Genomic DNA, 23112 nt, shown 5'->3' on the forward strand with positions numbered 1-23112 from the left:
ACACCTCTAACTATATAAGCCTCTTGATGTGAACTCTTTAAGCCAGTAGATTTTCCTAAATCAAAACCTTACAATGTTGAATTTAAGGCAAATACTTTTGATACTTCAGTTAAGTAGTTATTTCTATGGCATTTTTGGTGGTGTCTGTTTGATACCGTCGCCAGTGAAGAGGCAAAGTCCACGATCGCTTCTAGATCATTTCATACCCATGCATCCTCGTTTGGACGGTCGCATTGTGGGTGGACATCGTATAAATATAACAGATGCTCCACATCAAGTTTCACTGCAGACATCCAGTCATATTTGTGGTGGTTCATTGATATCAGAGGAATGGATATTAACTGCAGCCCATTGCACTTAGTGAGTAGCTAAAAGAGAAAAGCAAAAAAATCAAATGGGTAACTAATGGAATGGGCATTCTTCTTTTTCAGTGGCAAGACAGCAGATCGTCTACGCATACGTTTGGGTACTTCGGAATTCGCACGGAATGGTGAATTGTTGAGGATTAAGAAAATCGTACAACACGAGAAATTTAATTTCACAAATGTCGACTATGATTTCTCCCTGCTCCAGTTGCAGCATCCCATTAAGTTTGATGAATCCAAAAAGGCAATTAAATTGCCTGAGAAAGAAGAAACCTTCAATGATGGCGACACTTGCCATGTGAGTGGTTGGGGTAATACACAAAATTTGCTGGAATCCCGTGAATGGCTGCGTGAAGTGGAGGTGCCATTGGTCAATCAAATGTTATGCAACGAGAAGTATGAAAAGTATGGTGGCATAACGGAACGCATGATCTGTGCTGGCTTCTTGGAGGGTGGTAAAGATGCTTGCCAAGGCGATTCTGGTGGTCCCATGGTCAATGATGCGGGCACACTAGTAGGTGTGGTTAGCTGGGGTTATGGCTGTGCAAAGCCCGATTATCCTGGTGTATATTCAAGGGTAAGCTATGCCCGAGATTGGATTAAGGAACATAGCGGTGTTTAAAAATAAATGTGAATCAAGCCTCTTAAAAACAGAAAAAGTACAACCAATGAAAAGCATTTTCTTTTTCCAATTTTCCACTTCATCCCACACTTTTTTTTTATGTGGCCATGCAGACAAAGTACCTAAACACGCGACACTCGTCCTTTGCTCACATTATGCCAACGTGTGTCGCGTTGCCCGACTGGACGAAAGGAAAATTCTGTGAATTGGCATTCATTAAATTGAAATGGTTTGTAATTCTATTAAAATGGTTCCCTTCTGACTCTCTCTCTCTCTCTCACTCCCCATAACGCTTTCTTTAAAATTGTGATAGTAAACGTGCTGTTACATGCGGCGTATACGCAACTATTATTACGAAAGCCTTCAGTTTTTAGATGTAATTCATGATGATGAACATTTTTCAATGCACTTGGTTTTTTTTTTTTATTTTTTAACTTGTTTTGCGTTTTATGATAAAAATTAGCTTATTGTTAGACTCATTTACTCGACTGGTTCTTGTATAATCATTAGCATTTTGACATTGGCATTGCAACAAACTGGGGTAGGCTCGACAATGTCAAAGACTCTATCATTCATTAATATCAGTCTGGCAAATAGCTAAAAGCTCTTTGGAAAAAATATTCATAGAAATTCATTTAAAGTGCTCATGCCAAATTAATTAGACTTGTAATAAGTAAAATTTTCCATATCCTTGTTCTTAAAAGAAAATATTTTCAGTTTTTTTTTTCCAGAACTATTTATGTATATCATTTATGGCTTAAGTAATACTTCTGTCTGTCAAGAAAACTAACTTATTTTAAGAGCCCTAATTAAACCCTTTACTAAATCTAAGCTTGTGCCAAATACTACTATTAATCGACCAATGCTACGACTACGTCGTTTTCTTTAGTCGCAGAGATTATTAGAAATTGTTAATTCGTTGAATATCTTACAAATTTAAGACCGTAACCATCCATTTTGTTGAGTATTCCGTTAAATATTATTTATCAAATACTTAAAAGCTTTTAAAACTGTCATATATATCATCCACTCTTGTAGTTAGTATGACAATTTAATAGAGTTATTGCCCACAAATTAGATAGAACAAACATGTATTGGCTTGAAAATTTGTAATTTAATATTTAGTTGTTTTTGTTAAACAATTCCGTTAAACAAAGATATAACTTTGTACTACAAAATATAAATAAATTTTTAAAATGCATTTTTATATAACAAGTTGATATTAACAACATGCATTTTCATCATATTTTAGGCTGATCTTTTTTTTGAAGCTGACTTGGTTTTATTTTTTAGAGATAATGTAAACTGAGAATTTTTGAAATTTAATTTGTTTTAATAGAGAATGCAAATTGAAGATGAAACTTTTAGAGGCAAAATCTGTTGCAAAAAACTTAAAAAATGTATATATTTCGAAAGTGTTATTTATAATAAATCTCAAAAGCTAAGTATTTTAAAGTAATTGACGGATCATTTGAGCTCCAATCTGAACTTAATTTATATATATCATTAAATATATATATATATATAAAAATATCATTAAATATTGACAGCATTTTAAATTTTTTTCCAATATTGTTTGACCTTAAATTCAATATAAGAAATGACTAACAATTCATCAAATTAAATGAATTAAGGGAAACTCCAACTTTAAATATGTTGTAAATATTTCTCGAGAAATACTTCTATCTTTGAGTTTTTTAAGTTATTTAAATACTTATAAGAAAGAAAGATATTGGTTTTCCAAAATGACAGGACTACTTACCTTGACAAGTTTAATGTCCTAGATTATTTAGGACAAAAAACCCTAACAAGATTAAAAATGTAATCTATTGACCATCTTTTAAATAATAATAAACATAATATTAATAATTTGTTAATATTAAATTTTAGTTCCTTAAAGTGCTTCTTTCCCATGTCCAGTCTAATGTTCATAATAAGTAAGTGATTAAATAACATATATTCCGAGCAAAGTCGGACCACAATTTCTATTTGTAAACGGAGACCCACTAGATAGACAACGTCCGAAGCATTTCCACGTTGACTAGAGCTGATGACCGGCTCAGTTGCATTCGCATCGTGGTGGAGGTCGCCCAGCTCAGTGGCTCGCGTCGTTGCATAGCCCCCTTTTTTTTGTGGAGACGGAATAAAACCAACTGTTGAGTGCATTTTCCATTTCTGTTTTTATACGTATGTATATATAAGTTACTCGACAAAAATCAAAAACGAAACGCAACAAAATAAATGCCATGAATCAATAAACAACGACAAAACAGCGAGGCACTTCGCTCAGTTGCTATTCATGGTTATCAAACGTTATACAGACAAGCAAACAAACGTGCCGCACGTTGTCGCTACACGTGAGTTCCACTCAGTGGTATCCGCTGGCAGTTGAGAATGTATTGGGGGGAAAGAGCTTTGGTTTCGCATATGTACAACCGGCAGAGGCACAACAACTTGTGGAGGTATAAAGCTTTTCGCCTCATGCGATTTGCAATGTGAATTTTTCTGTGCTGAGCTGTTGTTCTGTGTGGGTGACTCGAGAGCTGCGAAGGGGTGAATACTCGAGTCTCGAGTCTCTCCTCCATTGGCATGCAAATCAATTTAGATAAAAAACATTCATCATTCAGCGCTCGATCGTAACGGTACATGGCTACGCGTATTTGAGAAAAACCCCTTAGAAAAGTTTTCCCCAAAAGAAAATTAATCTCTCTCTCTCTCTTGTCCTAAAAGTGCCGTTAAACAAATAACTAAAAGAAATTGTGCAAAACTAACTAAACTAAATGCTTAAAAAAGCTTTTGTCAACAAAGTGCAACAATATTAATTGTTATAAATTTTTTCCATACTGTTCTCTAGCTTTACGTAAATCCGACTTTTGCGTGACTAGCAACCAGTGAAGATTACAAAGAAACTAAATATTAATTTAAATAAAGTCCAAAAATTAAATAAAAATTAAATTGAATGTGATGTGAGATTTATAAGAACTCAAAATTTGAATTTAATTTAACATTATGATAATGTCAATCCAAATATTACATGTGGAATTTACAAAATTATCATTAATAACTAAAAACTGGATTAAATAATTGAACTAACTAACTAATTGCCCTTAAAAGTTATACTTGAAAGATACAAAACGATTCAAGAAATGCATCTGAATTGAACAAATTTGCAGTTCAAGTATAATATTACATGAACACCACGTCGTATGAGTGATATTATATATATATATATATTTAATAAAAAGATATAATATAATATAATATATATGTATTTTCAAACTTTAATTTGTTTTCAAAATTTTAGACGCTTTCAAAAATTACCATTTTTTAAAATTATAAATTTACCAACTGAAAATTCGGCTCAGAAACATTTATTAAAAATTTGGAATCAAGTTTAAAGTTAAATATTATGGTGGGACTAAACATATTTACTTAAAAATACAAAAATATAAAAATCATTTCACACAGGACAATTTTAAAACATTATTAAATTGATAAAAAAAAAAAAAACTAATTTCAAAATTGATAAAAAAGAAACTAACTTAATTTGATAGGAAAGATTTATATAGTGTTAACGTCTCCAAAATCATATCTATATAGTGATAAAAGTTCAAAAGTTTTGAAAAAAGTATATTAATACTTTAAATTCAAAAAATCAAATACAAATTTATGAGAAAATTACAAAAAATATAAAAATAATTCCTTACATTTGTTTTTATATTCCAACAAATAGAATTAAAGTGCCTATAAAACATTGCTGAGCAATAAACCAAAAAAAAAAAAAAAAAAACTGAAATACTTTTACCTCAAATACAAAGCAAAAACAAATACCTATTGAACCACTGTGGAATACAAATACAAAGAGAAGCCATTTGCTGCTGTCAAGAGCAATCTGGTAAGCCGAGAACATATTATATACACATTCAGATATACTATATATATACTATATATACAGACACGACCTATCACAGTCATCTATGCCGTGGCCCTCACGTCATTAGCATGTAAAAAGCTTAGCAAAGCTTTGTCGTTCCAGTGCGCCAAATTCAAATTGCTAATTAAGCAAAAAGAAACCAAATACTTTTACGTCATTAAAAGCAATGCGAAATTTCTTAAAACAAATTGTAACAATTCTTTGTCGCATATTTTTATATAACCACACAAAAAAAAAAAAAAAGTAAATGAGACATTGTGAAATTTGACTCAAAATGATGTTATACAACCAAACTGGAATATTTTTCGACAAAGAACAGCAAAGAACAAATAATTAACAGAAAGTTTCAGAATTCATTTATATAAGAGTCAATGAACCTTTTCCTTTTTTTTTCGACCCAATTGTTGGGATAAGAATTTAAACAAATAGAAAGGCAGGCCTTCGCTTCCCGTTTCTTTGTTTGAGTTTATTTGACACAATTTCATAACTTCCGATTGGCTGTCAATTGCAGTGACAGCCTCAGCAGATGGGACAGGCATATCCGAATCTCTTTGCATCAAATTCTGGTTTCTTTCCACCCTTAACAAAAAATTTGTTCAAAAGATTTGTTAAAGATTTATGCAAAAAACCTTCTACACACGTCTTGTGAATGAATGCATTTTTGTTTTCAATGCGCATAGCAATTCATTCCACGTCGAATAGATCTTGCTTTATGTAAGTTTTCCAATTTTATTTTGCCTTTGCTGGGACTTTGCATAACCCCGGCCAGCGGAAATGGTATTTGGGTTGTTAATCGAGAAAGATTAATGGCAATACATTTCATGGTTTGACTTATGTAAAATTGTATCTCAGACAATTTCAAAAGAAAACTTCTCACTTGACACCGAAAAAGAGAGAAAGTTTCGTTTTGTTCTCTTCAAATTCATTCATTCTTGATTCATTCATTCTCAATATATAACTCTCACAAGTTTATTTATATTTTTACAACTTTTTTTATATTTTAAATAATAAATCTTAGTAATGAAGAAAAATCTCATCTATGCGATTTTCTATTAATTTAATTATTATAATGAATGTAGACATAGAATTTTGTATTGTTTCTTGATGCTTTGGTGACTTTAATTTGTTTACATAAATGTATTTAAATATTTCTATTGTTTAAACCAATTTGGCACATGGTTTAAGTTTTCCAATACCAAATTATGGGATCTTTGAAAACTGCAAACGAATTTTTTTAAAAACAAATGTGCAAAAACTAGATTTGTTGAGAAATTTACTTTTATTAGCATGAAATCAAGTTTTTAGAAAAATAATTTTCCGCTGAATATCTTATAAAATAATTTATAATTTAATGTACTAGCCCGGATCTTTGAGCTGACAAATGTTTCATTTTAAAACAATCGCATCAAACGTAATGAAGTTGTTCATAAAAGTCACTGTTTTCGACCGATCGTTCTTATGGAAGCTATATAGGATTATAAATTTATACGAGTAAAAATCTCCCCAATAATAATACACGAAGATAGCTCAGAAAATAACGAAGCAATAACTTCTTTATGATGAGTCACTGTTCGTAATATTGCCGTTTGTATGGGAGCTATAGGGGTCCGATCCGGCTGAATCCGAGATACAAGTCTACTTGCAAAACTTCAACTCTGTAGCATTTACGGTCCCTAGACCAAACCCCTCCTAAGAAGTTCGCGACAGACGGACGGACATGGCTTTTTGAACTCGTCTAGCTGTACTGATTCTATGCGTCGCACACTTCTGACCAAAATTAATATACCCTTTTTGTAAGGGTAAAAAATAAACAGATATGAAATTATATTTTAGCCTATATAGAGGATATTTGCGATATTTTTCCTAAAGACATTATTCTTTTGTAAGGGACTGAAAAATTTTTTACTTTCATCCTATTTTAATGAACAATGGGTCATTGGACAGGATATTCGATTCACTTTCTTTTTTAGTAGAAGGCAAAAGTACTTAAATACCAACCAAAACAACTAAAAACCAGATGCAAAAATCAGAATGGTGGGGCTAATTTAAAAGCTTGTGGTAAGAAGTTTATCTTTTCATTTCTTAAGATTTTCCCGATCTGCAACCACTTCAAAGAGTACGTGTATCTATAATATTAAAGATTTGACCAGCAAAACTTTTGTCCTGTAAAAAAATAGAGAGAAAACGACGGAAGATAAGATGAGCCCGTTTAAGATTCATAATCTAAATACAAACAAAACAAAAATAACTTCTTCAAGTTACTTGCTAGTTTAAAAAAAAAGAAATGAAGCACGAAAACCTCTAATGATTCTAACCTTATGACCTTTACTGTATACAGTTGAAGTCCTCAGTAGCCAAAACTATGATATCTTTAATGATAGCTTTTATTTTGTAAGTACAACTATCAATTTATTAAATTTTCGGACTATTTTGGTATTAATAGATATACTTACAATTAATAAACAGTTATATTTAAATTAAGATTCCGTTATGTCCTGTTGGTCATATAACTAAGAAACTTTTGTATGGCTTTTATATTAAAAATACCCATTCAAATAGCTTGGCCCCCATTCGATTCATTGAAATTGTAGGGCCAATAAATACAACTGCGCCATTGTGCCACTTTTTCTCTTTGAATGCCAATCCTTCAGCCCCACCCACACTTGCACACAATTGTAAGGTAAAAGGATTCCGATTCATGCTCTAAAAATATTCACAGGGGGTCCCAATATTGTTTGTTTTCCTCAACGTTGTCCTTCAACCGAGATGATGATGATTTACACAATCATTTCCAGCAAAATCTGTTGCAGTCACATGCAGACACCGGGTGCCTTGTGCTTTCAGCACACACACACACACACACGCACACAACTCGTTGGTTACATGTGCAATGGAGGATTAAGACTTTACATTTGGCTTGGAATTGGGATAACTTCTGCGTATAAAATGGAAATAGTGTGACTTCTGAGAATTTGAAGGGCTTGGCCTATCAATCAAATAAGGTTTTTGGGGTGTGTCTCCGTGTCAGCTGGGCCAATGGTTTCCAATGGGGGCAGAAACACACTTTCTCGGCACGTGTGTGTGTGTCTGTGCCGAGCAGCCCGTGTGTTAGTGGAAAATTTTGTATTTTTGTTTTTATTTTTCTAACTTTTTGTATTGTTGATTTGTATTGACATAGGATTTGCACATATTTTGCACCTGCAGTTAAAAATAGAATAATCAATGGCTTTTGTCTTTATGGTTGAATGAGCAATACTCCAATTGGAAGCGTTTTTAAATTTGAATTGACCAGTTGCTAAGACAATCTATATTTATCCATTCATTAGACCTTGACCATTCAAACCATTCAGACCATTGGAACCGGCTATTTTAATGAAATCATAAAAGTATTAAACGAAATCTTGAAGTTATGTCTCTAGGAAATTTCTTTTGGATTCATTTGAAACTTTGGGAGAATAATCAGGATATATTACAACAATCTCCTTTTAATCTTTAAAAATTTCATTTCTTATTATGATGATGATATAATAACGACAAAGCTATAATCAATATTTCACTATTTATATTAAAATTTTGAAATCTGTATTGTTTATTAATTAAATTGCATCTTTTTGTTAACAGGATACTTCTTATTTCCGCGCTCTATGCAAACACAATGCGTGAGCAAAAGCGAATCATATCAAACATTGTGCACAGAAATAAAATATTAAAAAATCAACCGATCAAGTAGGATATATCAAACGGTTATGGACTGGTTATTGACAACACCTCAGTTGCATAGTGCTTTTGCCTCCCTGGGATCACTGGAAGGTGACACCTATGTGGTGAGCCCCAATGCATTGGGTAAGTTTAAATTAGATAGTCCTCAGAAAAGGATAAATGATTATTGTGTGTGTTTTAATTGTATGTACTTCAGCCATCTTGGAGGAGATCAACTATAAGTTGACCTATGAAGATCAGACACTACGTACGTTTCGTCGTGCCATTGGTTTTGGACAAAATGTACGCTCCGATTTGATACCTCTATTGGAGAATGCTAAAGATGATGCTGTATTGGAATCGGTGATCCGTATACTGGTTAATTTGACGGTACCAGTGGAATGTTTATTCTCGGTTGATGTGATGTATCGCACTGAGGTTGGTCGTCATACCATATTTGAGTTGAACAAACTTTTATATACAAGTAAGGAGGCCTTTACCGATCCCAAAAGTACCAAGAGTGTGGTGGAATATATGAAACATATATTGGAATCGGAGACGAAACTATCACCGCATAAGTGCGATCAGATCAATAATTGTTTGCTGCTCTTGAGGAATATATTGCATATACCGGAAACACATGGACATTGTGTGATGGCCATGATGCAATCGAGTGGAGCACAGATATCCATGCAGAATACAATATTATGGAATCTGTTCATTCAGAGTATTGACAAATTGATGCTCTATCTGATGACTTGTCCCCAGCGAGCTATTTGGGGAGTGACAATGGTGCAATTGATAGCATTGATCTATAAGGATCAGCACGTGAGCACTTTGCAGAAGTTGCTCAACCTGTGGTTTGAGGCTTCACTATCGGAAAGTTCGGAGGATAACGAGAGTAACACATCACCACCGAAGCAGGGAAGTGGCGATTCAAGTCCCATGTTGACATCAGATCCCACTTCGGATTCCTCTGATAATGGCTCTAATGGCGGCGGTAATACAAAAAAAGATGGACATGGACGTCAAGTGGTTAGTCGCAAGGGTCAGGAGTATCAGAATTCAATGGCTAGAGTATCAGCCGATAAATTGGATAGTTCTGAAGCGGCTAGCGATATTACGGAGCAATCTCCGCCACATCAGGGAATGGAGGAAACGGAGCACTATGGAGATGAACGTCAGGAACCAGCAGATGATGATGATAATGAGGAGGAGGAGGATCCAAATGACGATGAAGATAATGAACGTAAGCAACAACAGCAACAACAACAGCAAGAAGAACAAGAAGAATCACAAAACCAACAACCAGCTGACCTGGTCAATAACACTACCACAATGACAACAACAACAACAATAACAACAACAAGCACCAAAATTAATTTGGTAATATCCGACTTTAAGCCGCCACCAATACCACAATCCGTGCGGCCCTCTACATCCGCTCAAGCTTTCCAACAACAACAACAGCCACAAGAACAAGAGCAAAAGCAACTTGTTACTGAGAGTTACCCATCGCCTCACATATCGGCAGTTAAACTGGGTCAGAAATCGCCACATTCGGGACAACTTCAACTGACCAAAGGCAAATGTTGCCCCCAAAAACGTGAGTGTCCCTCATCACAATCTGAGCTCTCCGATTGTGGCTACGGCACACAAGGTGAGATTCAAGAATCCATATCGACATCATCGAACGACGATGATGTACCACAAGGCAAACCACAACATCAGAAGCCACCATGCAACACCAAGCCGAGGAATAAATTGCGTTCAGTGATGTCGCCACAGGACACAAAGGAATTGAGACGCAAGAAGCTGGTGAAACGCAGCAAGAGTAGTCTGTAAGTAACTCTAGCATCTCTCACAATCAAACAGGAAGATCTGGGAGTGCAATTTGATGAAAAGGCAGTGCTAATACTAGTCCGAAATAAACTTATTCTTAACCCATTTTCAGAATCAACATGAAGGGTTTGGTTCTTCATACACCTACAGATGATGATATTTCCAATTTGTTGAAAGAGTTCACTGTTGACTTTTTACTCAAGGGTTACAATTATTTGGTAGAAGAACTCCACATCCAATTACTATCGAATGCGGTAAGTAGAATAAAGAAAATTTAGTCCATACTTATAAGTTACTTAATTTTTTAACACGTTACAGAAAATCCCCATTGACACATCGCATTTCTTTTGGCTTGTAACATATTTTCTTAAATTTGCCGCTCAACTGGAATTGGATATGGAACATATTGACACCATATTGACCTATGATGTCCTGAGTTATCTTACCTACGAGGGTGTGACCCTCTGTGAGCAGTTGGAACTGAATGCCCGGCAAGAGGGCAGTGATGTTAAACCGTATCTGAGACGTATGCATTTGGTGGTAACGGCCATCAGGGAATTCCTTCAGGCCATTGAGACATACAAAAAGGTTACACACTTGAGTGAGGACGATCGCCTGCATTTGAGGCAATTGCAATTACAAATCAGCGAAATGTCCGATTTGAGATGTCTGTTTGTCTTGCTGTTGAGACGTTTCAATCCCAGCATACATTCCAAACAATATCTACAAGATTTGGTGGTAACCAATCATATATTGCTCATTATCCTGGACAGTGCAGCTAAATTGGAGGGTGGCGAGGCTATAAAACTCTCCGAGCACGTGTCGCAGTAAGTTAATCTTCCAAAAAATAATATTTGGTTGATTATAAAATTGCTTTTTTTAGATTTGCCACCCTTGAGGTGATGCATTATTATGGCATTCTTCTGGAGGATTTCAATAATAATGGTGAATTTGTTAACGATTGTATATTCACAATGATGCATCATATTGCTGGTGATCTGGGACAAATTGGTGTGCTCTTTCAACCGATTATATTAAAGACATATTCTAGAATTTGGGAAGCCGACTATGAACTATGCGATGTATGTATTATTATTTACCAAATTTCCCAGATTTTCTAATGCGAATCTCTTGGTTTTACAGGATTGGTCGGATCTCATTGAATATGTTATACACAAATTTATGAATACACCGCCAAAATCGCCTTTAACAATTCCAACAACTTCACTCACTGAAATGACTAAAGAGCATAATCAAGAGCATACCGTTAGGTAAAAGGGTTTTCTTTTTTAATTTTTAGTTATATTTCATATAGTTAATATTATTATTTTAGCACTTGGACTCAGGAGGAAATGGATACCCTGTATTGGTATTATGTGCAGAGCAAAAAAAACAATGATATCGTTGGCAAAATTGTTAAATTATTTAGTAATAATGGCAATAAATTGAAAACTCGCATAACTATAATACAACAGCTACTACAACAGGTAAGAATAACTCAGGATTTGGAAAGTCTTTACACTAACTTGCCCGCAGCACTAACTAACTAACTTCATTGTTGAATTGCTTAAGATTCTACTGAAAGATTGACTACTGTGCTGACTCTTTAGTAAATTTAAAAAAAAACTTATAATGTTTAATTTCTATTCCTCTATTTCTAGGATATTATAACTCTCTTGGAATACGATGATCTTATGAAATTTGAAGATGCTGAATATCAGAGAACATTGCTAACCACACCCACATCGGTGACCACAGAATCGGGCATTGAGTTAAAGGAATGTGCTTACGGAAAGCCCTCAGATGATGTTCAGGTATCAAAACTATATGGTACTTACCACTGCGTTTACTATATATTTTGTGATTTTATTAGATCCTACTTGATCTTATAATCAAAGAGCACAAATCGCAACATTTGGTGTGGCTACAGAAGTTGCTGCTCGAATGCTGCTACATTAAATTGACGTTGAAGTCGGGCAATAGAAATTCTGGAGATTCCTTGGATCATATTATGGAACCAGTGGCTTATCATTGTATATGTAAACAGAAATCGATACCTGTGGTACAGTGGAATAACGAACAATCGACAACGATGCTGTATCAGCCATTTGTATTGCTATTGCACAAATTGGGTATACAATTGCCAGCTGATGCCGGTTCAATATTTGCCCGAATTCCAGATTATTGGACACCAGAGACCATGTACGGTTTGGCCAAGAAGCTGGGACCAATGGATAAACGTGAGTTAAAGTCAACCCCACTCAAAAAATATAACAATCAATATCAAGGTTATGTATATACCGGTATCAATATGATTTTTGTGTGAACTTTTTGGATCTAAAATTGTTTGATTATGGGAATCATCCTTACTTACATTCATTATTTTTTGTGTGTGGTTTTTTCATGTTCACTCTATGTGTGTTGTCCAATCGGTGTATTTCGATATGCTCTGTGGCTTTCTTTTCTCGTCTTTTCTTTTCCCCTTCTCTCTTCTCCGTGTTTTTTGGTTCCTATCCTTTTAGTGCAATTAAAATTTGATGCCAGTGAATTGGAAGATGCCACATCCTTGGCCAGTCCCTCGACACGTTATCATCATCTTCCGAGAAATTCTTTAAGTTCGATAAGTAGCCTTGAGGTGGATCTACTTGATTCGGGTGAGGAATTGGCTCTAATCCCAGAAGTCGACGCAGCCACAGAGAAGGCGCATGCCCAAGCCTCACCCGTATCTTCGCCATGCGAAATTTTCGCCATTCCCAAGGCCAAGCACTGCAATTCGATCATAAGGTGAGGGTAAAGGAAGAAGACTGACCAATAAATTTAGTCAAAGTTATGCCTAATGGGTAATCTAATTTCCTTTACCTTTGCAGATATACTCCAGATCCCACACCCCCAGTGCCCAACTGGTTGCAATTGGTAATGCGTAGCAAATGCAATCAGAGATCCGCATCTGCCACAGCATCGGAGACCAACCTTGGCGATTGGTAAGACAATTGTTTAAAATCACATTATAGAAACCACAAGATACCACTGCCTTTTGCTAGCTTTAAGCCAACTACGTCATCAATGACTTGAAAGTCAAAGTGTAGAAGTAGAAAGAGTATTGTAATGTCAACTATTTTCTAAATGATGTAAAGGTGCCTTGTCAGAATATTTTGCTATTTATTGGTGAAGACTTCTAGAACATAGAGATCATGAGATGACCATATTATCCCCAATAACCAGGACAGAATTAGGATTAGGTAAGAAGATCTGGGACTATTACAAGTATTTCAGTATAAGAAAGGGTTACTTTGAGAATGAGAAAGAAGCAACAAATAATGAGCATTAAAAGAGTAGGTCTATGAACAAATGAGAGAGGAATGACAAGGGAGGGCACAAGAATTCCACATAGAAGCTAGAGCAATGGAGGCAGAGGCTTGGCAGAGAAAACAGTCATTTCTGGCATAGAAATATCTCCACTTTCGAATCTATGATATTTTGCTTTTGACTTAACAGGAATATACCACTTGATAAAATTTTCAGGACTCGCCTCCTCCTTGACTTTGGCCTTCTTTAGTCAAATTATTTTGAATTCCAATAGTGGCAGTCGTTTAATGTTTAAAGTTTAAATTTAAAACAAAATGTTGGCCTAATTTTGGTGTTTAAATTGCTTAGCATCGGAAAATTGATTAAAAATGTTAGCCCAACTAAAAAATTGAAGGAAAACTGTAAAATTTTACATAATTATTGTTGAAATAAGTTCCTTGAGATTATCTTAAATATTTTCTGTTTAGCTGGCACACTCTGCGTATACGTAACATTTAAGGTGGCAACATTTTTGAGTTACTTGTAGTGACTTGAAGATAGAAAGAATAACAAAGTTGGTTCAATGTTCACAGAATATAAACGATACTTATTATTTTGAAACGAAATTCGTGTAACTTGTGACATCACACATCTAGATGAGATAAACGTAATTGTCCTGCACCATGTAAACAATCTTCAGTTTTTGCAACCTGACATAAATTTATGGCGCATGGCTGCTTTTAGGGCATACAAACAAATACATACATATATAAAATATGTACACATTGTCTTCAAAGATTTTACTGTTTCTAACTCTTTCTTATTGTATCTCTGTCTTTCTCTGCAATAAATTTATGAACTTTAAGCTTGGGGCATTTGGGGCCTCTTAAATCTACATTTACTTTCGTGTGTTGACAGTTGTCGCCGTCTAAATGTCAGCTTCAACTTCCAACTCTTTTGGCTTGGCCATTGTCTCTCTCTCTCTCTAGAACTGGCCACCAACCGTTCGCCAACCGAATGTTCACCGTCGCATGTTCATCCGTATTCGGTCACCATATTGCCCATATGCACTAGCCATGTGTGTTTTGCATTGCCTGCTGACTTGCTGAGTCTTGCAGTTTTTGGGGGGACCCCACACGATCTGATCTGGCCCTCCTCCTTCCATCTGCTGTCTCATGTTGTACACAGCGTTTTGCATTTTGTAATTTGGTTTTATGAGTTGCATTTGAATGTTGTGACTTGATGCCATTGATAAGTTGCAAACCATATAAATTAAACGATTAGAAAACTACTGTAAAACATGGCAGTAAACTGAATAAGGTGTGGTTAAATTTTAGTCGAATGAAACAGTTTACACTGAATGCTGAATGATCTCCTTTTTTCTATTGAACCCTAAATGGGCAGTTTATTACTTTAAAATTTCATATGTTTTACCCTTGTAATTTTCAAGTAGCTTTTGAAATCATTTCAAACAACTTGTTGTTGGGTTATCATAGATCTGTTGCTTCAATTAACCCTTTAGACCGACTTGAGTGTTCATATAAAAGTACTTTTGTCTGTTTATTCTCACACTCAAACCAGACTCCTGGCAGCAGTAGCACTTACAGACAGACGAAAACATTGTGGTGAGTCAGTGTGGTTGGTTGGTTGGGAAACTTGTTTATTTAATAATTAAAATGATTTATGCGACTGATTGATGTGGTTCAGCACTACAAGCACCGCAAAACAACTCTACACCAAAAAAAACCGTATATACCAATAGGTGTCCATGTTGCACTTATTGCTTCAACTGTTTGCTCATAAATTGCACTAACAACAGCAGCACTAGGCAGGGCCATAAAACAAAATGTTAACAGCCAAACCCAAAAAATCACCACAGAAGGTCGTCAGTTTCAAGAGTTTTTGTGGTTGCTGCTGCTGCTGCATGCAGCAGTCTTCTGCCTCGAATTTTACCATTACCATAAACTATTATTATGACAATGCAAAAATGTTGGCTCCCATTTGGCTTGGCAACGGGCAGACGGCAACATCAACTCTCATGTCAGCCCACAGGCCAAGTTATGTTCGACTTTGGCTTCCTTGTGGGCTGGCTGACTATGTATACAAATTTTCCAAAAAATGTCAATTTCAATTTTCTGCCCGGCGTCAAAGTAAATTACTTTATGTCAACGCCCACACACAAGTTCCAGGTGAAACGACGATTTGTGTGTGACTCGTGCCCACCTTTAGCCATTTTATGTTTCTTCGTCGTTAACGCCTATTGTATTTATTAATTTTTCTTAACAAAAAAAAAAATAAATAAATAAATACGTGTTAATCCTCTGATGTAAAAGCAATTTTATGTTTCACTTAATGACAAATCTTTTGAAAGTATTAAATTTAATCCGTTTTTCATTGCACAACACAACTGAGTTAAAAAAACATAAACGTTAATGTCTTTCATCTGTTTTGGTGCTTGATTTGATAAGAAGTTGTTTTGTCTTAATACTAAGAATCTGACTAGAAAGCTCGTTGAATCTTAATCCAGTAACCACTAATCATTTGGAGTTCAAAAATGAAAATCTAGACTTGGTAATTTACCAGCCTCGAGCAGTCTGAAAAAAGGGTTGATGTAGGGCCCTCAAACAACATTTTGTTCCTTATCTTTAGTGAAAGTAACTATCGCCTTCAGCTTAGACGAAAACTACATTTTAAGATTCGAACCCCGATCCTTGTATAACTATATAACTAGGCCACTTATACAACTAATCTACCGAGAACTGCCTCCCATTTAAAACAACTCATAGTTCTCAATACAAATCAACAGTGACTTTTGATTAGACGAATTCAAATTTAAATTGTTTCTGGGATGATGATTGAATGAGAGGACCCTAGATTCCCAAACAGAGGCTCTAACTTCTTTCAAACTTAAAAAAACAAATTTTGCACAGATTACAATAAATCCATTTTCGTCCTTTGTATTACCGTTTTGTGACAGTAAAAATGCTAAACTTTAGTTTCTAAAGAATTCTAATCTGATGAACTTAGAGCTCCTGAAACATAAAACACATCTCAAAAGAGATAATGATTGATTCTAGCCTCTATATTTTGACCTAAGCCAGATTTTCACCTATTTGTATTATGTCAAGGAGTACTTATGTTTAGAAGTTAAAGAAGTGTTAGAATAAAGTGGGTTAAACTAACATTTGGGATGTCAAAAGCCAAAAAAAATTGGTCAAAAATTTATTGTTGATGCTTAAATAAATGTATTTTATGAGTTCGTTAATACTGTTTTATATTTTAAGGGTTTTTTTCGAAACGTCATCATTCGTAATTTAAAACCCTTTACTCTATGCCTTGTTATCTGGGTTTCAAGTTATCAATTGTTGGTATATCACTCTAGGCCACCTTTCCTTTTAGGCACCTTTCAAGTATGTTAATTACCTTGCGTTGGTTTTGCTATTATTACAAACAAAATGAAGAGTCCATGAGGCATAATTAATCGGAAATTTGATAAGTTAATTTAAAAAGTTAATTAAGATATTTGATATCGGACCACAACATTCAATTAATTCTGAAGAAGAATCCACTCCTTAACGCTTGATAAAAACGATGATATCTCTAACTTGGCCAAATCCAATTTACCATTAAATTTTTATGAATTTTTTGATATGTTGGCCAATTGTCAATGCTATGATCTAACCGAACACTACATATATTGGTGGTTGACTTGAATTTGTTTTATTTGTTTTTGTTGTTGTTTATGACTTAACTGGAAAACCTACAAAAGAACTTGTTTGCCAATTTCTCATCATCTCAACGCCACGCACCACGACCATCATCGCCTCTGGGAATCGCGTAACTTTTGACTTTTACTTTCCTTAAGCTCGGCAAACACAGAAGAAGAAAAAAAAAATATAAATAAACTCGTTTGACAATGTTCATACAGGCATAAAATGCACAATAAATAAAAAGAAAAAAAAAACAAAATAACACACACAAAGAATGAAAAACAAAAAAAGTTAGCAACAAATATATTTCACATGTAAATGACAAGGAAAAAAAAAACAAAAACACAAACTGGTTCAAGTCTCGAGATTCTCTCTTTGATCTCGAGATTGTAACCGAAAATTCTCATGGGAAGATGCATTTTAAATGAAATTCTTAACACAAAAAAAAAAAAAAATATGTCAATTTGTGTGTTTATGTTTAATTAACTTTCAAGAAATCTTGCAATTTCGATATCATGTTCGATTCTCAATTATTTTGCCCTATAAGCTTAATTAATTGATATGGATATTGAGCGAAAAAAAAAAAAAATTTCTGTGCAGCTGTGCAGACTTTTAAAGATTATCAATTTGGTTTATGCTGACCGCAAAAGAAATAAGAAAAATACAAATATATATACATATATTTATGCATATAGGGTGCGAGTTTGCCACCGGTATCCATCAGATACATATAGATACTCGATTCGACTCGCTGTCGACCAATGCTCCACTTGGTTACTGCCGCTGCTGCTGCTGCGCGTGCTAATCGCGATGACTTCATTTGAAATTCGTGTTCATTTGGGTGCGCACAGCACAGACAACAACCCAAAACAACAGCGACAACAGACACAACACAGAGGTCAGACAATGTATATCTTATGATGTTGACGGTTGTTTTTTTTGCACTAGAAGCGGATTTCGATTTGGATTAGTGGTTAAAACTATGTGGGAGACCTGCTAGGCGTACTAAAAAAAAACATTGTCAAATATTTAGAAAAACTTTAGATAAACAAAATAAACAAATGTACATACATAGATACACAATGGGAAAAAAAGTATAAACAACTTTTGTGTCATAGTTTTCTATAGTTAGAATCAGTTACCTTTTGAGTTTAGACAATTCAAAAACTAAATTTACAAATATTCAAAGTTCTGAAAGAGCAACAAAAGTACTAACAATAAGTTGTTCAATTAATATTATTTATTATTTTAAAACAACTCACCATTACTCTGAATATTTCTTTTGATTTTTAGGGTGGAAAAGCTTAAAGAAGTCAAACCTTTTAGGGCTCAAATTTATTGAGAATATTTTCATCCACAACCTTTTTTTTTTTTTGATCCAAAATGCCAGATACCCAGATTTAAGCCAAAGATAACAAACAATTGCAGGTTGCAGACTCCTGGTTAAGGTCCTTCCAGTACATTTAAAAGCAGACCTTAATTATTCAAATGAGAAATTTCAAATTCAGGATTATTGGAGTTTAAAAGAAGTTAAGCCATAATTGTCTGTCCTTATCTTCGTTTCCTGAAATTTGTAACCTTTTGTCTATTGAAATGTAAAAATTGATTTTACTTGAAATGTCCTTTGGGTTTAGCGTATTATAAAAAAACAATTATTATCTGATTTCGTATTGAATGCAGCCCTTTTGAAACCTCCATCTAATGACTAGTGACTACTAATGACTACTCGAATACACTTTCTATATAAAGTGTATATAGAATGAATGAAGAATGCATTTCTAATAAGTTCGAACTATTTGTTAAGATATCAGCACTATTATTAATAGGTAAATGTAGAACGTATTCGTCATCCAAATCTTGATATGACTGCTTCAAGTTCTTGATGTTTAAGACCTTTATCCTTCGCCTAATAATAAATAATCCATTTAATGACATTTTTGATACTCTTGCAGTGTCAGCTCCACCAATATGACTCTAGTGGATGAAGGAGTGGGCAGATCATCGACGGCTTCTGTTTCACAATCGATGACAGTGGCCTCAACTAGCAATTCAGCCACATTGGGTTGCCAGGCCATGATAAATCCCATAATGGGTGGACATAATGAGAATAGCAGCAGTTCGGGATGTGGTGGCACTGTATCCTCTCTATCCATATCTGGATTGATGAGCACAAGCATTGCAACCACGACAGGTGGAACGGCCCCAGTGGTGACGGCGACGGCGGCGGCAGCAACGGCTGTGACGTCATCGGTGTCCAAGTCTCTGGATGTTGATGACGATGCGGCCATGAAATCATCATTCGAACGCTTGGAGGTCAACAATGGACATTTTATGCGTACCAATAATTTGGATCAGGAATATAGTGCCATGGTGGCATCGGTCTACGAGAACGAAATAGTCAAGTGAGTGGGGGGGACAAATGAATGCATGGAAGTGGGGGGCGTGGGGCACAGTGGAGGGAAGTGAGTGAAGTTTGAGTGAAATAAATTGACAGAACTTGTCAGAGTTGTCAATGCAGCGAATGTCTACAGTGCATTTTTCAACAGTGTCTCACATAAATTTACTGTCAAGACAAGCAAAGGGCAATTATTCAATTTAAACAAAAAATAAATACATTTTTTTTTGGGGTTTGTTTTGCGTTTTTGATTGGAATTCGTTGTTGCTGTTATTGTTGTTGTTTTTTTTATGCTTGGGGGCTACATTTACCATTTAACGTAAACCCAAATCTTTGATTCTTAATCGCCAGCAACGACAATGTTTCGGTGGCTTCCGATTTGACGCGAATGTATGTCAGCGATGAGGATGAGAAGCATGAGTTCCGTGTCCCACATTATCATTGAGGAGCCAGGCAAATGGAGGAAAATAATTTAACAATCGATCAGAGAGAAATTGAGTGAGATAGTTGCAATGAGATCAGGAAAAGGCAGACAAACAAAATTCAATACACTTATAAATATTATTATATTATTAGTTTTAAGAAGAATTATATTTGTATATATATATATATTGGACGATTTCTATTCAAATCGCCTTGAAAAATATTATAGTATTAAACAAAATATATGTAAATGTATATTCTATATCTTTGAAAATGAAATTACTATTTGTGAATTTAATTTATCGGGTTAACAAAGTGCATTAAATGGTAAGAGAAAGTTATTTTTAAAAAAATATATACATATAAAATAACTATATTTTAAAAGTTAATATATTAAATAATTATAAAAGACATATACTTAAAATTATATAAGTTGAAACACATCAATTTGCATTTTCATTTAATTTTAATATAAAAAACTTATTCACTTGCAACTAATTATGTTAAAAATATAAATCGAAACGAGGCTCTTAAGTTAAAAAGTTAAACTTACACATATATTATTAATTGTAAAGTTTAAATGTTAAACAAAAAAAAAAATATATATACATTTAATGATTAAACAAATCATATATTAAATATTTAAACAAAAATGGGCAGTTCCTGGTTAAAATAGTGCAAATTATACAAGAGAACCTAAGTAAAGATTTATTTTTACACACACACACACACACACAAAAACAAATGCATAAATATAGTTAATAAATTAAGCTATTTAAATGATGTTAATATATCTAAATCATACAATAAATAAAAATTGCTTTCTCTGTTCAGTTGGAAAATACAACCAGAAATCGTTTCACTTCAATTTATGTTTTTTATAAGCTTAAAAAAAATATATGTAGAGAAGTGAAAAATATGCTGCAAATTGGCGGAGCCAAATGATAAAGCGATTTGAGCGAATTAAGGTCATTGGCGGGAAGCCGGAGACAAATCCATATATAGAAACCAACTTCAACTTTAACTCCATGATCAACTCTCTGTCTACGACTCCACGCATGGCTCTCAACAAAACAGAAGCCAAGAACAAAAAAAAAAACTGCATTACCCGTGTATATATAAAATAAAAAGGAGGAAAAAACTAGATATATAATATGAGTTTAGCCAATGCGCCCAAACCTTAGCCAAAGAGTCACATACTTGTTCAAAAATGGCAAAACATGGCAAAAACAATTACTGGCCAAAACGTTGCCGCTGCTTCAAGCCAATAACAACAACAACAGCAACAAAATAACCATAGCAAAATAATAATAATAATTGTGGCCAATTGCTGTTTAGTTGGCAGTTAATTGCAACATGGCCAAAACTCCAACCAAAGAGCACGAGTTCTGGCCCACCAAAAAGTCAATATAAAATACAAAGTAAAAGCGAATGTCTATGGCAAGTTAGTTAGCCGCTGCAAAAATAAAACCACAGGTAAAAGACACCTGAGAACCATATGATTCTCTAATGAATCTATCCCATAAAAAAATAGACAAAAACAAAAACAAAAAAACTGAGAAATCAAAAATGAAATGTAGTAGCAGAAATCGAACCATTTGTTCATTGATAATTCGCTTAATGATTGCACAACTTTTTCACTCAATATGGCTCTTCATGAAGTCATAATACCTAAAACTTGTATCTTATTGTTAGTTCTTTAGTCAGAGAACAACCTGCTAACCATCCCATTAAGTTTATAATTTGGTTTGGTTTCTAAACATCTTAGACACTTTCTTAGGCCTCAATGGAATGGATAGGAATTATACGGAAGAACTTTCGGGGATCACATTTGCCATATTGGAGAAAACTTGTCAAGTCTTAAAAAGATCCTGTTTTTACTTAAATTTAGGATTTAAGAGTACTTAATGTTAATATATGATTCTTAATACACCCAAACACAGATCTTAAAAAGAGATATTCGGTTACTCTTACTCAGGGTCGGATCCAGAGAGGGTCCTGAATCAGACTAAATCGTAAACTTAACAACTTTGCACATTTTATTCTTTACTTCTGGATAATCTGACGATTTCTAATAGATCCCCCACCAACTTTTTTTCCTAGATTTGATCTTGGTCTTCCTCATTCTAACTTCCATCACAAAATTTGCCAAAGTTAGATCTTTTATAAAGACTGGACTGTAGACTAACCGATTAATCTTGGACAGTTGTCATTTTACTTTTATTATTTAATTTCTTTGTTATTAAAACAATTATTTAAAGAACTTCAGCACAAAGTATCTCATAATTTGAAAGACTTTCTCAAGTTAAGGTATTTATAATACTATCAGATTATATATTCAATTTTAGGGGTTTTAATTTTTAAGCTTTTACTTTTGACTTTGAGTTATGGTTAAATAGTGAAGATAGATTCACAATATTAAACTGTCAGACTCTAACTTTTTTGATGTTACTAAAAATTAATCCGTGAAGTGGTAAAAAGAACTTGTCTTAACCCGATTTTGATTGGACATGGTAAGCATAGATTTTTCAGATGAATAGAATTGTGGCTAACATAATCAACAATCTCCTGTATTTATATTGACTTTCCATTGATTATTTTCTTACCACTTGATGTGACTTCTTTTTGACTTTGATTTTCAATTATTGAAGGACAAGTGCTTTATTTTCAAATATTGTTTTCTACAGGTTTTGTTCATGTTTAGATGGAGTGCAGTGATCTAACGATTCAGTGGCATTTCCATTGCCAAAACGTGTTGCATGTCTAAGACACATTTGCCTGCCGCCAAAACAAACAGACAAACTACATAGAGGATAGGAGAAGACAGGCAACTTTTT

General features: G+C 34.3%; 2 protein-coding genes across 4 annotated transcripts; both read left to right on the forward strand.

Moving 5' to 3' along the window:
• The first annotated feature begins 73 nt into the window (after nucleotides 1-73).
• LOC137580331 (trypsin-1) lies at nucleotides 74-1000 on the forward strand. Its single transcript, XM_068294323.1, has 2 exons — nucleotides 74-360; nucleotides 432-1000. Exons 1-2 carry the CDS (start codon nucleotides 74-76, stop codon nucleotides 985-987), a joined length of 843 nt encoding a protein of 280 aa, XP_068150424.1. The 3' UTR covers nucleotides 988-1000.
• A 1994-nt stretch (nucleotides 1001-2994) lies between these two features.
• tim (timeless) lies at nucleotides 2995-21122 on the forward strand. 3 transcript variants are annotated; one of them, XM_068295808.1, is made up of 15 exons: nucleotides 2995-3142; nucleotides 4721-4882; nucleotides 8543-8764; nucleotides 8838-10461; nucleotides 10575-10716; nucleotides 10781-11289; nucleotides 11346-11544; nucleotides 11606-11733; nucleotides 11796-11949; nucleotides 12124-12276; nucleotides 12336-12702; nucleotides 12985-13246; nucleotides 13330-13443; nucleotides 19410-19859; nucleotides 20204-21122. In XM_068295808.1, exons 3-15 carry the CDS (start codon nucleotides 8668-8670, stop codon nucleotides 20295-20297), a joined length of 4293 nt encoding a protein of 1430 aa, XP_068151909.1. In that variant the 5' UTR covers nucleotides 2995-3142; nucleotides 4721-4882; nucleotides 8543-8667; the 3' UTR covers nucleotides 20298-21122. The 3 variants fall into 3 exon arrangements, with proteins under 3 accessions (XP_068151909.1, XP_068151908.1, XP_068151910.1); XM_068295807.1 differs by having other exon boundaries at nucleotides 3014-3174; XM_068295809.1 differs by lacking the exon at nucleotides 2995-3142 and adding an exon at nucleotides 3514-3629.
• The last annotated feature ends 1990 nt before the right edge of the window (nucleotides 21123-23112 follow it).

Source organism: Drosophila tropicalis, unplaced genomic scaffold, assembly GCF_018151085.1.
Source record: "Drosophila tropicalis isolate 14030-0801.00 unplaced genomic scaffold, ASM1815108v1 contig_845, whole genome shotgun sequence".
Classification (NCBI taxonomy): Eukaryota; Metazoa; Arthropoda; class Insecta; order Diptera; family Drosophilidae; genus Drosophila; species Drosophila tropicalis.